General features: G+C 39.1%; 1 protein-coding gene across 1 annotated transcript in view; it reads left to right on the top strand.

The window, feature by feature from the left end:
* Positions 1-15,239, top strand: part of SPTBN5 (spectrin beta, non-erythrocytic 5) — a 163,205-nt gene that overhangs the window by 53,866 nt on the left and 94,100 nt on the right. Inside the window, exons 23-31 of the mRNA XM_042460065.1 lie at positions 887-1,113; positions 2,182-2,368; positions 5,310-5,510; positions 6,123-6,239; positions 7,070-7,233; positions 11,302-11,434; positions 12,741-12,886; positions 13,881-13,995; positions 14,863-14,973. Of these exons, the coding sequence (XP_042315999.1) occupies positions 887-1,113; positions 2,182-2,368; positions 5,310-5,510; positions 6,123-6,239; positions 7,070-7,233; positions 11,302-11,434; positions 12,741-12,886; positions 13,881-13,995; positions 14,863-14,973 (1,401 nt within the window). The remainder of the gene's footprint in view (positions 1-886; positions 1,114-2,181; positions 2,369-5,309; positions 5,511-6,122; positions 6,240-7,069; positions 7,234-11,301; positions 11,435-12,740; positions 12,887-13,880; positions 13,996-14,862; positions 14,974-15,239) is intronic.

The raw sequence follows: 15,239 nt of genomic DNA on the forward strand, positions 1-15,239 counted from the left end.
CGTGTGGTTGCCGCACGGTCCCTAACCCTAGTATCAGCGCCAGTACACCGCGTGTTGGCAATGTGTACCGGGCTTATCATTCCACTATCTGGACATATGGAAACTGATATTTTATTCTTAGAACTTGTATAATAAAAAACAGAGGTGATTCTTTCTCGATGTTTTTAAAGGAATAAGCTTGACTTACCAAGATATCTTGTTTTGTGGAAAGGTGGAACCCTAAGAAATAAAATTCAGATTAAAGATTTCCTGGATGATAAATATAATTTTGTGTGTGTGTGGAGGGGTGTTTTTATTGTTGTTAAAACATTTTTTTCTTTATATTCTGACAGGACTCTCAAAACAAATAACATAAGAACAAAAATATCATTAAAATATTCAAATTATACAAATAATAGAAGCTGTATCAAAATAATATGAACAATCATAGCAACAAATTTCTTTTCAAAAGTTCCACAAAACAGAATTTTCTTCTGATGTTCACAGAAAATTTGATAGATGCCCAGTGGGGATATGTCACACCCACACCCCAAGAGAACAGAGGGCAAGGCTGTCTCTGGCATCTCAGAGTATCTGGGAGCAGTGGCATCAGTAAGGGAGTGTGCTGATGCAGGCCACACTGGGTGACACCCCAGAAGAGAGGTAACATCTGGTGAGGCCTTTCCCCATGCCATCCTATTACTTTTTGTGTATGATGGAAGAAATTATTATGACAAAGGGACTTAGAACCGGATGCTAAGGCTCACTGCACCAGGAAGTATACATTAAGTAATGGTGCAGCTTGCTGATAGGCAATCCCATTCCACCAGAACTGTCAGAGACAACTTCTGCCAGAGGAAGGAAATAATCCATTTTGTCTACCCACTCTCAACATTTTTTTCTTTAGGATGCTGAAGAGAAAATAGAAAAGATTGAGAAGACCCTTCGAGATGCAGAGATGGGTCATGACTTGCGTTCTAGTCGCAATTTGCTCAAGGACCACAGGCAACTGGAAAATGAGATGCAAGGGTTGGCTGAGAAAATGAGTTCTATTGTGTTCCATGCAGAGAAAATGGCTACAAATCATTTTGACAGGGAAAGTATTCTGGATGAGACGCAGAAGTATTTGGCAAGGTGAGCCACCATAACGCTGAAGGTCATTTTAGAAAGAGAATAAAGCAAACATCTGGGTCAATGCTCATGCATCACATCTCTTAGAAACAGAAATGGATTATACCTCTCCTGTATTGTGAATGCACAGCTATAAAATGCACAATAGTATCTCTCAATATTGTATTACAATGCATTTCTAAACCCTGGGCTTTGCAGTCAATTTGTTTTTATTCAGTACCAACAAGCAGACAGCTTGAGGAAAAGAGGCAGGAGTAGGCTTGTAGTATTTTATAGCCACATCCTCAAATATATACCATGGTACAGATATACCATAGTTAACCTCCACCTTTGGCTGGTTCGTTGTTCTAAAAGGAAAAGCAGTTCTTGTACATATTTTCAACTATCTTTCAGTTTGTGTAGTTTTCAGCAGTTCTGCCTTTGGCCAGCTTATCTGAGATCAGAGTTCCTAAAGAATATTGTTACGTTAAAGGGGATTTTTAAACTAGTTCTTACCAAGCAAAATTATTAATATTATTGTGAAATTATGATATATGTAAAATATGCTTAGAACTTTCTGAATTAAAGAAAAATCACCCGCTGTGTGTCGCATGATGGGACAGATGACTCTGCGACGTCTGTATTTTATGTTTTCAACAAGTTATTTTTCAGAAATTCTTCAAATAAATGTCAGCAAATGTATGTGTAGAAAACAAGTTGGGTTCATAAGATTACTCGTAATAATTTTTGTCAACAGGAATTATTTGACTTACGTTGAATCATTTCAGGGACGTAGGGGGGGGGGGTTCTTGGGGTCTGGACCCCCCCTTCCATTAGATAAAATGAATGGTGTGTGCTGCTGCGCCGCTGTACCCAAGCCCCATTATAATGGTAGCACTTAGTCTGGACCCCCCCCTTCCCAATATCCTGGCTACGCCCCTGATCATTGGCCCTTTCTTATGTGGTGCTTCACAGATCTTCATTGTATTCTTGATGAGATAGACTAATCTGTTAAGAATGTTTGGTCATCAAGAGCTCCTGCAGTTGCTTCAGCCATGTTTGGACAGCATTGCTTTAACATCTGATTTACAGGTTTGAAGCTCTTCAAGAACCACTTTCTGAGAGAGGTCACCTGCTGCAGGCAAGAGTAGAACTGTTTCAGTTCTGCCATTACCATGACATGGAAATGAAGTGGATTAATGAGCGAAAGCCAGTTGCCAGCTCCACAGACCGGGGCAAGTCCTTGAATGTGGCTCAAAGCTTGCTGCAGAAGCACAAGGTAATTTAGATGCCCTTACTATAGATGGAGTCTTGTTGAGGTTAGAGGTTGATTCTCTGTTCAGAGAATAGTTTTTAAATAGTTAGAAAGAAATAAAGAAAGAAATAAAGAAAGAATGTGAGTGTAGATCTGTAACTTTGGCCACCAAAATGGAAAAAAAAATGCAAATGAAAGAAAAAGTCATCCCTGGATTTGGGAAGAAACCTTCAAGTGGTCTCTAGCAGGTTCAAAATGTTTTTGTTTACTTATGCAAGACTTATCTGACATGGGCTGCATTTGCACTGCAGAAATAATCCAATGGCTTGGGCCCAGGGTACTTAGAGGACCGCCTCTCCCCATACAATCCGCCCCGCACACTCAGATCATCTGGGCAGCAATTGTTAAGAGCTCCAGAGATTCGACTAGTCACCACCAGGAGGGCCTTTACCACCTCGGCCCCCCAACCTCTGGAACTCGCTGCCTGTCGAGCTCCACTCGGCCACCTCACTTGTCCAATTTAAGAAGGGTCTGAAGACCTATCTTTTCGAGCAGGCTTACCCCTGACTCCCGCCCCTGGATACTCTCTCCCCCCCTCCTTCGTCAGCATTGTTCAGCTGGCATGAGTTTGGGTTATTGGGTTGCTGTTTTTACTGTATGTTTTAACTGTTTTGGATTTTGTTGTATGTATTTTTGTTGTAAACCGCCTTGATTTTCTTAGAAGGGCGGTATAGAAATAAAATTATATTATATTATATTATATTATTATTATTATTATTATAATTTGACATCACTTTAACTGCCATGGCTCAATGAGATGGAATTCTGGGAATTGTAGTTTGGTCAGATATTTAGCTTTCTTGTTCAGAGTGCTCTGGTGCCACAATAAACTACAGTTCCCAGAATTCCATAGCACTGAGCAATGGCAGTTAAAGTGGTGTCAAACTGGATTATTTCTGCAGTGTAAATGCAATTCTGGTTATTTCAATGCACGTGTGTTCATTTTGCACGTGTGTTAATTTTGAATCAAAAGTTTGCTGAAACACGTTGGACTGTTTTTGTTTTTGTTGTTGTTGCGCAGGAACCTATCCCTAGTTCTTCTTTGTTAATACTGCTTTTGGCACCAGATTGTGTGTGGTTTTTTTTTAAAAGAAGTAATATCTAGGAATGCATTTGCTTTGTCAACTGAGGTATACAGTAATTTTCCAAGGCTGCAGATATATGTATAGTAACAACTTGGACAATTTGCAGAGAATGCTAAGAAAATTTTATTGAGCATGGAATTCTCACTGAAAATTGAAAAGAAGTAAACCAAACCAAGATATCAGGAATTCAGTTAAGGATCTTGCTCAGTTTTCCAATAACACTTCCATATTGACACAATAATAAAGAATGAAGCAATTAAACTTTTCTCCTTCGTTGTTGGCTGAGAGTTTTTGCCTTGTCAACGTATTCTAGAAATTGCAGGAACAATCTGTTATTACTTTCTTCTCTGGAAAATCAAAGAAACACCTCACTTCATTTCAACAATATTTAAAACATGACACACATGTTTAAACTTAGCTCTGGCATTAGAAATGATAGAATGTTTTTAAAAGTTTATGCTTCAATGTGACAGCAGTGATACATTAATGAAATGGGGAATGTAGGATTGCAATTTCTAAAAGCTTACCAAACATGAACCAGATGCGGATTAAATACTTCCTAAGCTTTCTGGTGGATAAAGTCTTCTTTTATAGCCATGTGCTAAAAACATTGTAGCAACTAGTGGAATTATTATTGAATTGTAACTCAAGAAAAAAGGCATTACAGTATATTGAATTTATCAGATGTTCAGCTCTTGTGAATAATATATCCTTTTGCTAGTCTATTTCTGATAGAAGAGTGCAATACTGGAGTTTGAAAGTGCAATCTTGTGCTGTTTGACTTAAAACAGCTTACCCTTGGATTTATAAATCAGTTTCAAAGGTTTCTGCTAAGCCTATCAATCACAATTGGCTATAATACCTCAATGGAATCTCTGTGTTTGTAGAACTGAGTCAGAATTTCTCAGGAGATAGTTTTCTGAAAGAATTTCTGTGAATCTTTTTCTCCCATCCTGAAAAAAGAGAACACGTGCTGCCATTTCTGTGTGGTGGCCTACATTTGCCTCCACAAAGCCTCAAAACAATGCCATATTTGGGGCTGTTGCGGTGGGTGCAAAATGTCAGCCACACCACCAACACAGTTGTATAGAAGTGACTGGCAAAAGTTGTTCAGAAGCAAAAGGAAGATGTTTGTGCAGCTTCTGCTTGCCAGCCTTACCTTCTGCTCTCAAGAATTTCTTGGAGAATTTATTTTCCCATTGGAAAAAATATTTAACAAAACGGTTCCTTTCCCCTTGTCCTCAATTTTCCTGCCTGGAAATAGGAAATTTTGGGAGGCCACTTTCACTTTAATCTAGTCCAGAGACACTGTATCTCTGAGTACTGAAGAAGAAATTTGCCACTGCCCTATGCTATCTGAACTGTTATTGTGGGAAACAGAATGCCAAATGTGATGTGCCCAAGTTTTACCCAGGAGAGCTTGCTTTCTGTTCTGCTCCTCCTTCCTTACATCAAAAGATTTCTTTTTTTACAAATTTATATGGCTTTTCAACTCCCCTAAATAATATCCCATCCATAATAATTTTCCTCTATGTTCTCCCTAAAATAAGTTTCTTTTCCACAATTTAATTTCCTTTGAAGTTTGGTTTCTCATACAATCCTATTGTGCAAAAGTAAATTTTCCATTCCAAATTCCAAGCAAGCAGCATCAGAATGTTTTTAAAAGTCTACATTCTGTCTTTGAAACATCCTTTTAGACATTTGGAATGTTACACCAAAATTAACCCAATAATCTTTTGCTTTTAAAAATGGCACGCATCTCCTAATTTGCTCTGCTCCACTTTCTTCCCTTTATAATTTCTGTATGTCTTTTCTGCTAGGAATTGCAAGTAGAAGTGAATGCTCATAAGCATCAAGTTTCCAGGGTTCTAGAGAAAGGGAAAGATATGAGAGAAAGTAAACACATGCCATCCCAGAAAATCAAGGAAAAGTGTCAGGAGCTGAGTGAAAGCTGGCTGGAGCTGGAGAAAGCATGTGAAGAAAGGATTGACCAGCTACAGCAGTCTGTTGCCTTCCATCAGGTATTGGTCACTATATTTTGATAGTGTCGACTATGATCTAAGACAGATGGCCTAAGACAGTGGGTCCCAAACTTTGGGCTTCTGGGTGTTTTGAACTTCAACTCACAGAGGCCCCAGCCAGCTTGGTTAGCAGTCAGGAATTCTGGGAGCTGAAGTCTAAAACAACTGAAAGACCACTATTTGGGAGTTACTGCTCTAAGGCATTTTGCTGCCTCCGGTGGGGGAGAAAATGTTTGTTTCTCTATTCCATGTAGGGCAGCCAGCCAACCTGGCATCTGACACTTGCTTCAACACTGGCTTCAAGACTATTATGAGGCTAGCAGGTAGCTAAAAAAGCTAAGAATGTCAGAAGAATTAATTTTACCACCACATCAATACTAGCTCAGTGGGCTAGAAATGCATTGGGAGGGGTCAAGAAGAATGGCTGGAGGGGGTGTTCTATATTGTATATTTTAATAGGCTTCAATTATATTGTGTATATATTGTATATTTTAATAGGCTTTTCCTTTAATTTATAATAATGATGTTTTGTATATCAAACATGACTAATGTTGTGTATATAATCTGTAGAAAGGAAACCCTCTAATTTCCCCCCTTTTTTCATTTATGAAGTACTTAGTGGATGTCTCGGATCTGGAGAACTGGATACAAGAGAAGCTCCCAGTGGTAATCAACAAGGACTGTGGTAAAGATGATGCTGCAACTCTCAAACTCATTAAAAAACATGAGGTAATTCATTTACCACTGTAAATATAGTTGGTATTGCTGAATGACAGAATAGTTTATTTCCCAGTCTGAGGCAAGCCTTAAAGATACATGTTCAAAGCATGCACACACACAGTGGAGATTAACATAAAATGGTTGATGCTTGATCAATTTAGGGGAATTTTATACTTCTAGCAGACCTGTATAACATCTGATCTGTTTTGTATTCAGATGCAATCACCTTTGCATAAAGTCCTTTTAGCACATATAACACATTCCTCTAACCTTCATTTCCTTTAATTTAAGAGAAACTCCATTGCAAGTTTGTGTTACATCACTCTGGTTATAACTGTGTGTGTGTGTGTGTGTGTGCTGTTTGTGCTGCTTTGTTCAGAATGAACAATGAAGAGACCAAGCCAGACTCAGGATCAAACACATTAGGCTCTACAAAAGCCGAAGTGTGAGTAATGCAATACAGTGGTACCTCGGGATACGAAATGCGCGGGTTACGAAATTTCCGGGATACGAAAAACTTGGATTGGCAAAAACTGTTTTGGGTTACGAAATATTTTTCGGGTTACGAAATTCATTTCGGCGCGAAATTCAAATGCTATAGGCTTCCAGCGCTAACGGAAAGCTATTTCGGGTTACGAAATTTTCGCGTTACGAAGGGAATGGCGGAACGAATTAATTTTGTAACCCGAGGCACCACTGTACAGGTTCTGAGCACAAAAGCAGTTTGAGGCAGGGAGTCTGGAAACAAGAGAGCATGGTATGTTACACAATAGCAAATGGAGATAGCTTTGTATGTCTGTACATTCCCTTCATCAGCTACTATGTTTGCTTTCTGTCAGGCCCTGGAGCATGAAATCAACATTTATCAGAATTTAGTAGTGGAACTGGCCGATACTGCTAAAACTCTACCCCTCTCAGGATCCATCCACTATGATGAAGTTGATGCTCCTCAGGAACAAGTTCACTCACAACTTCAGGAGCTGCAAGATCTGGCCATAGGAAGGTAAGGAAAGTGATGGACTTAGTCAGCATATACATGCAAAAATCATGCCTGCATTCCCAGGCTCACACAGTGTGTGTGTGTGTGTGTATGTATACACACACACACACACACACACACACACACACACACATCTATCCCCAACTTTTTCCAGGCAAACATTCTCTGAAGATGCCAGCCACAGATGCTGGCGAAACGTCAGGAAGAAACTCTTCTAGAACATGGCCACATAGCCTGAAAAAACCACAAAAAACTATCGTCTTTATTAAGTTGTGGACTTCCACAAAACTATGGGAACTATGGGAAAACTTCCAGTTCTTTTCAAGTGGATTTGAATAAGATCCTAAAGCTGTAAAAAATACTGCACATCTTTTTGTCTTCTTGAGAAAAAGTGACACATTGAAATTATTTGCAAAAAAATTGCAGCCACTGGGAGGTGTTGTATAAGTGAAAAGACCAATGTTTTTAATCCACAATTTGTTGTGTTGATGTGTGCCGTCAAGTCATTTATGACTTCTGGTAACCCTATCTTGGATTTGGTTTTTTGGTTGTTGGGGTTTTTTTGGTGAGGTTTTTTGTTTGTTTGTTTGTTTGCAAGATTTCTTTCTGAAACTGTGATTTGCCCAAGGTCACCCAAGGCAGTGCAAGGGTTTCCATGGCTTACTGGAGATTCAAACCCTGGTCTCCAGTCCTACTCCAACACTCAAACCACTACACTACACTGGCTCTCTAAATCAGCGGTAGCAATTGTGAAAATTATTGATTTTGCATCAAAAGACCATCATTAAATATTCACAGAACATTCCTAAGATATGGAAAAAAAATATCACAATGCTTAATGGTTCCCAAATGGCAAAGGGGTCAGACAAGGATGCATACTGTCATCCTGTTTAGTCAGCCTGTATACAGAAAATATAGTACACAAAGCAGGCTTAGATTTAGAGGTAGGAGGAAAGAAAATCGGAGGAAGGAAAATCTTGTCCAAGGGGACACTTCTGTTTAACAAATAAGTGAAGATTTCATTTATATCACGCTCATATTTGCATATATAGTACTGCACACTCTGCTTCTCAGAACATTGGGATTCCTGGGATAGCACTATTTGGGCATAATTTTGGATGAGAGAGTACTGGAGACTTATTTACAGTCAAGCAGAGATTGAATAGAAGAAAATAGCAGGCAGCCCAGTATATTTTCTCTTACACATCAAGTCTTCAGCTATCCATTTGCAAAACAGATTGTGATATGAGCAGTCTTGTGACTCAGGCATGCAAAAGACCAGCAGCCTTGGGGAAAGTGGCATGACAATATGGCCAGCTACAAGCTGTCCATTTGGGGCAATCCTCAAAGCTGAGGAACTATGGGAGGAGTGGCTTGGAAAATCCCATGTGCCCAAACACAGTCAATTTTCTAGCCATCCCTCCTACAGGACTTTGTATTCAAGGTTTTCACAAAAACCCAGGCATTCAAGAAGTAGGCAGTTCAAAACTAGGCAGATGTTGCTGTATTGATCTTCCCATTGGAGACACATTCTGCTTTTTTCTTCATCACCTCTACCTCCCATAATGTAATTATTCCCTCAGATCCTTTGGATCTTGGCCTAAGTAATATTATAATTGTAGCTCACCAAGGAAAAACCTCACTCCTTTTTCAGTGTGAATGCAATTTTTATTACTTTTATAGTAATATTAGTATGGCCTCACTAAATTGCACTGGCTTGTGCTGTGCCTTATTCTACACATTCAGATATTGTTGACAATAAAAAAAACAACTAAAGAATATTTTATTTTGTGAAGTTGAAGGTCTTTCACAGCTGGCATCCATAGTTTTTTGTGGGTTTTTCAGGCTATGTGGCCATGTTCTAGAAGGGTTTTTCCCAACTTTTTGCCAGCATCTATGGCTGGCATCTTCAAAGAATGCTGTCATGGAAGTGAGTGGGGTATATATACACTGTGTGACCTTTGGTTGGAAGGAAATGATTTACATGTTAATCTGTGTGTTGGTCTGTGTCGAATGGCAAGGTCTCAGGGTGTCTATTTAATTAGTGATCCATTGTTTGCTTGGAAATCACTTATTTGTTAAACAGAAGTGTCCCCTCCCTCAGACAAGATTTTCCTTCCTCTGATCTTCACTCCTCCTGCCTCAAATCTAAGCCTGATTTGTTCATCTGCATGTTTTGAGTTTCGATTTTGAGAGTTTTTGAGGACTGGTAGGCAAGCCTTGTTTACTTTAAGGGTTTCTTCTTTCCTGTTCAATTTGTCCAGATGTTTGTTGATTTCAATGGCTTCCCTGTGCATCCTGACCAGCTAATTGTTGGCATAATAATAATAATAATAATAATAATAATAATAATAATAATAATAGTTTATTCTTATATACCGCTATTCCTTATACAAGATCATAGCGGTGTACAGTTAAAAACAACATTAAAACAAGAAGAATAACGATAAAAACATCAATATCAACATCTAAGACCATATAAAACATCAATTCCCGCAAAATACCAAATCAATAAAACAACAGAATAATACACCTCAAGCTCATTGGGGGAAAGCTTGGTGGAAGAGGAAAGTTTTTAGCATCCTCTTAAATCCCTCAAGGGAGGTGACGGTGCAGAGCTCGACGGGCAGGGTATTCCATAGTCTAGGGGCTGAGGTAGAAAATGCCCTCTGTGTTGCACTATAATGTGCACTCGGAATAGACAGAAGATGTTTCCCGCTCGACCTGATTATACGGGGGAGAGGCGGTCCTCCAAGTACCCTGAGGCCAAGCCATTTAGAGGCATGGTCCAGAATATCAGTATTTTCAAATAGCATTTTATGCCCAGGATAGTGTGCAATGTGTTCTGCTACTGCTGATTTTTCTGGCTGGCCCAGTCTGCAGTGTCTCTCATGTTCTTTGATTCATGTTTGAACACTGCATTTGGTGGTCGCTATGTACACTTGTCCCCAGCTGTGTTGTATGTGGTAAACTCCTGTGTTCATGACAGGGTCTCTCCTGTCCTTCACTGAGCATTTGATGGTTTTTCTTAGCCAGTTTGTAAAATGTTTGGAGGTTGTGTTTTCTCACCAGTTTGACATATGGTAAAAATACCTTCGCTGTGGGTGGTTGTTTGTCTTCGCTCCTCTGGGTTTTTCTGGGTCTGGCAGCCCTACTGATGACCCACAAAACCCCACCAAAAACTAATATGTTATTTTAGTTATTTTTGAGCAACAGGAACGTAAATACATTGAATTTTAACTATTTTCATTAATTATTATTTGGGTATGTAGTGTAACTTATTTATTGTTATTAGTAATTTCCTAAGTTCCTGTCACTGTTGAAACTATTGAGTTAGATTAAACTTTTTACCCTTGTGACCCCCTTTATAGCTACATGTGGATGCCCCGTCCCACTTGACATAATATATGAATAAAAATATTTTGTTTGTTTTGTGTGCAAATTCACACATTCATGTGTATTCATATTTTAACATTTTATAAGGAAATAGCATCATTCAAATTAGAGCAGTTTTATTAAAGTAAATGCAATATTTAACTCAACACATGTGTAAATTTTATACATAAAAAGTTTGGGGAAAGGAAGAATAGGAGGGATTAGGACCTCCAATTATCCTGCTACCCCTGTAGCAACTCTCATGCCCCCCAGGGAGCCTGCCCCACCATTTGAGTACCACTTTTACACCCACCAATCATCGTGCATCATAAGGTAAAATATGGAAGACGCTCCAGACATTCATATTATTCATTTTAGGCTCCACCAGCTAATGCTGTGGTTTCATGTAACACTTGGGATTACCCTCAAGGACCAGCCAGATAAGGAAGAAACAAACTGTGCTTAATTCTTATTTTCAAAAATATAATATCCAGTTGTTATTCATAACTGTCTTCATTATTAATTGTCTTGGTACCCATTGTTATCAACTTGATGGTGATACTTTTGTAAAGACTTGTTCCTGATCAACATTTTGGAATAATTATCCTTTAGTTTCATAATGACATTAAAGTTTTACAGCAATAGCAATATCCAAACCTCTATATTCTATCACTTCTCTTTTGTTGTTATCAAAAGGAGGGAAAAGCTGGAGGAGACACTTATCCTGCATGATTTCCTGAGAGAATATGAGAATCTGGAGGAATGGATGAGTCGCCAGAAGCAGGTGGCTGTTTCTGAATGCTCTGGGACCAATTATGAGCATATCTTGGTAGGTTGTACTGAAGAAGGACAGTGGTGTAAGATAAAGAATGTGACTATACATAGCCACTTTGAGTGCTGCTTGGGAGGAAAATGGGATATAAATCAAAGCAAATAAATACATAAATAATAACACATGAAACAATTGCATCATATTTTTAAAAGTTTATGTAATGCCTACATCTTGAAATGGAAGCATCTATTAAGCTGTGATGTGATAAGGTATTCATAGGTGCCTTTGTAAAAAGGGCGAGGTGTAATAGTGGTAGGTAAGGTGTAATAATAAAATGGAAATGCAGTGGCTTAGTGGCTAAGATGCCAATTCTGACAATCGGAAGATTGGAAAGGTTAGCAGTTTGAGGCCCGAGTGCTGCATGACTGGATGAGCTCCTTTTACTAGTCCCAGCTTCTGCCAACCTAGCAGTTTGAAAGCATGCACATGCAAATAGATAAATAAGTACCACTTTGTGGGAAGGTAACAGTATTTGGTGCAGTCATGCTGGCCACATGACCATCAGAGCAGTCCTCGTATAACGCTAGCACTTCAGCTTAGTAATGGAGATGAGCACTGCCCCCTAAAGTCAGTTATGATTAGACATTCATATCAAGGGACTACCTTTACCTTTACCTAATAATAATAGGCTGGCTCCAACTCTGCTGAATTTCTGATGAACAGCTAAGAGCATACTGTTCTGCGTGGTCTTTGACTGTAAAGATTACTCTGGCAGTTTTAACTATCTTAACAGTTTTAAGGAGTGTTTTTGTTTGCTTTAATTTTTTTTACAATGGGCCCTGGGTATCTGCTGGAGTTTGTTTCCATGCACCATGGGTACTAACATTTGTGGATTCTCAAGTCCCATTCTATACAGCGGCAAAGTGAAATGGCATCCCTTATATAAAATGGTGACTAGCGGGGTTTGCTTTTTGGAATTATTTTCTGAACATGTTTGAACTGTGTTTGGTTGAATCCATGAATAAAGAATCCATGGATACAGAAGACCACTATATCTACATATTTAAATTGTTAAATGTTTTTAATCACTGTGGATGCCCTGGTGGGTTGATAAGGATTACATTAATTAAATAATAATTGTTTTTCTTCAGCTAGCTTTAGCAAGCTGGTATGTGACAAGTCTTAGATGCATGTATGGAGCCCTGCAGTCCATCACTATATTTTGAAAAAGTTCCAATTTTCATCTAGATTCATACTTCAGATTCTGCAAAACAGGCTTAGAACATCAATTGTTCTGAAGTGCCTGCCACTTATCTTTATTTTATTCTATTTTTGCCTTTCTCACCATATTCTTCTTTAAAAGCATCTTCGTGCCAAATATGAAACATTCCAGCATCAGTTAGAAGTTTCTGCCAAGCGGGTAGCCATGTGTTATCAGCTAGCAGAGAACATGTTAGCTCATGGACACCATGAATCCAGGGAGATTCGGAAGAAGCAGAAACAGTTACGGTAAGAAGAAGCAGTGGCCTTCGGTCATCTTGGGCTTATTCTACCTTAAGTCAAGTTCAGAAAGAAAGAAAAAAGTATGAAATAACCACAGTCTCATCATTGCCAATTAAACAGCTTTTGAGAAAGATCTCAAAAAATTTGTGTCTTGCTGAAACTATTTTAGTTATGGTTTCTTTGACACAGAGAACATCCAGTGATGACCATTCAAATGAGACTTTGCTACTGGTTTATTAACAACTGCATTTAAATACCGTACAGCAGTAGAGTGGAACATTCTTGTCTACCTCCAGGGAACCACCCCATTGACCATTTGGAGATCTGATGCTAGAAGTCTGGCCTTGTCAGTGGGCAGCTCTTGGGGCAGTACCTTGCTGGACTATGAAGAAGTCAGACTTTTTTATAGAATCACTTTGGCTAATCCACACTGCAGAAATAATGCAGTTTGACACCAGTTTAACTGCCATGGTTCAGTGCTATGTAGTTCTGGGTTTTGTAAATATTTAGCCTTCTCTGTCAGAAATTTCTGGTGCCACAACAAACTACAAATACCAGGATTCCATAAGATGACAATTAAAGCAGTGTCAAACCAAATTATTTCTGCAGAGCAAATTCAGCCTTTAGTGAACAATGATGTATTACAGAGATGTAGCCCTTCAGATATTGCTATGTTGCACCTACCATCATTCCTTACTATTGACTATGCTGGCTAGGCTGAGGGAAGTTTCAATTTTCAGCAAATTCTAGAGGCCCACACAGTCCACACCTTATAACACGCTTCTCAAAATCAAGCCTACCAGATGTTTTGGACTATGACTCTCATCACTTCTATCAGTATGGTCCCAGTGGCTTTTGCTGCTAGCAAAGGAGAGGGCAGAATCTCTGATAGATTCTTATATTTTAAGAAATCTCACTGAAAATGACTTGAATGAACATGCTTAAAACCTGAAATAAACACTGTTTCTATTTCATAATCTTTACATGTTTCTCTTACTAGGAATAATTGGGAAGAATTGCTGGAGATGACAAAAGTGCAGGGGAAACGACTGCAAGATGCTGAGGCAACACACAAGTGCCTACAAGACCTGACAGAAGCCCTTACCCATATTGAGGTTAAAATTGTGATGAAAAACAAATTGAATATCTTTTTTCTCCCTATCTTACTGTGCACTTGAGAAGGCCATATCAGATGTGCCCAGCCAGCTACATATATTTATTATTTATTTAACAGAGCAACACAAGTACAGCAGGGGAATTGAGGAGGATTTCACCCCTCTCATCTGGGGCTTCTTTTCGGGGTGGGGGGCAAAGAAGGAAGGGCTCTCACAACAGAAAGCCCCATTAATTACTGTCTGGGACTTCTTGATTATTATTTTGGATCCACACAGAACTGCTACAGTCCCTGTAAAAACCATCAGGCAATTTGACCAGTCAGCATTCAAATTTTGTAATATTATAGACAATTGGCCAATCATCAGATCTCTTGTCCAGAGCTCACTATGGACTTTGGGTACTTTGATGGGCATGCCCACTATTTAAAAAGGATGGTGTTAACAAAAATATTACTTTTCTAGCATAAAGGCCCTGTGCTTCCCTTTCCAAGCAACAAGGAGACCAAAGGTACCATGTTGCATATCAATTGCTGTATACAGCCCTTTGGAGGTTTTTTTTTTTTTTTTTACTACAATGTATCCTGGAATTTCAAAAGCCCTTCTGGGTAGGAATAAAATGCTTGTGATGGGAATTGTCTTGAATGCTATGTGACAAAGGAATGCTGTGTGACGTTGTCTGTTTAATTAATGTAAATGTTTGCCTTCCACTAGTCCCTGCTTTTCATGTAAATTAGACAAACAAGTACTTTGTCAGATCCAGCTTGACACCCAGTTTGTATTATATTCTTCCTTGTTTATGTTTCCTTTTCAAAATCAGAATCAGCCAAAACCCCATTTGCAGAAAACTTTCCCATCTTCTGTCTTTAGGAGAAAGCAAAAGCCATCCCTGAAGACATCGCTAGAGACTTGAGTGGTATCCAATCTCAGCTACGCAAACATGCATCGCTTGAGTATGAATTGTTCGGGAATGAGCAACAGGTGAAACTCACTACAGTTTTGGAAAGCATTGTGGTACCTTTCAGAAATCTGCCAAGTTGCTTCCCTCTGAACTTCATTGTATGGTTTGATTTTCATTTGTTGTTGTTGTTAGCTGTCCTTAAGTTGACTTTGACTCATGGTGACCCTGTGGATCAGACACCTCCAAGACTCCCCACTCTCCTCTCCTCTGCTCAGATCCTCAAAGCCTATGCCTGTGCCCACCCTGATTGAGTCCATCCATTGGGAATGAGGTCTCTTCCTCCTTC

The sequence above is a fragment of the Sceloporus undulatus genome, chromosome 1, assembly GCF_019175285.1.
Source record: "Sceloporus undulatus isolate JIND9_A2432 ecotype Alabama chromosome 1, SceUnd_v1.1, whole genome shotgun sequence".
NCBI classification, from domain to species: Eukaryota; Metazoa; Chordata; class Lepidosauria; order Squamata; family Phrynosomatidae; genus Sceloporus; species Sceloporus undulatus.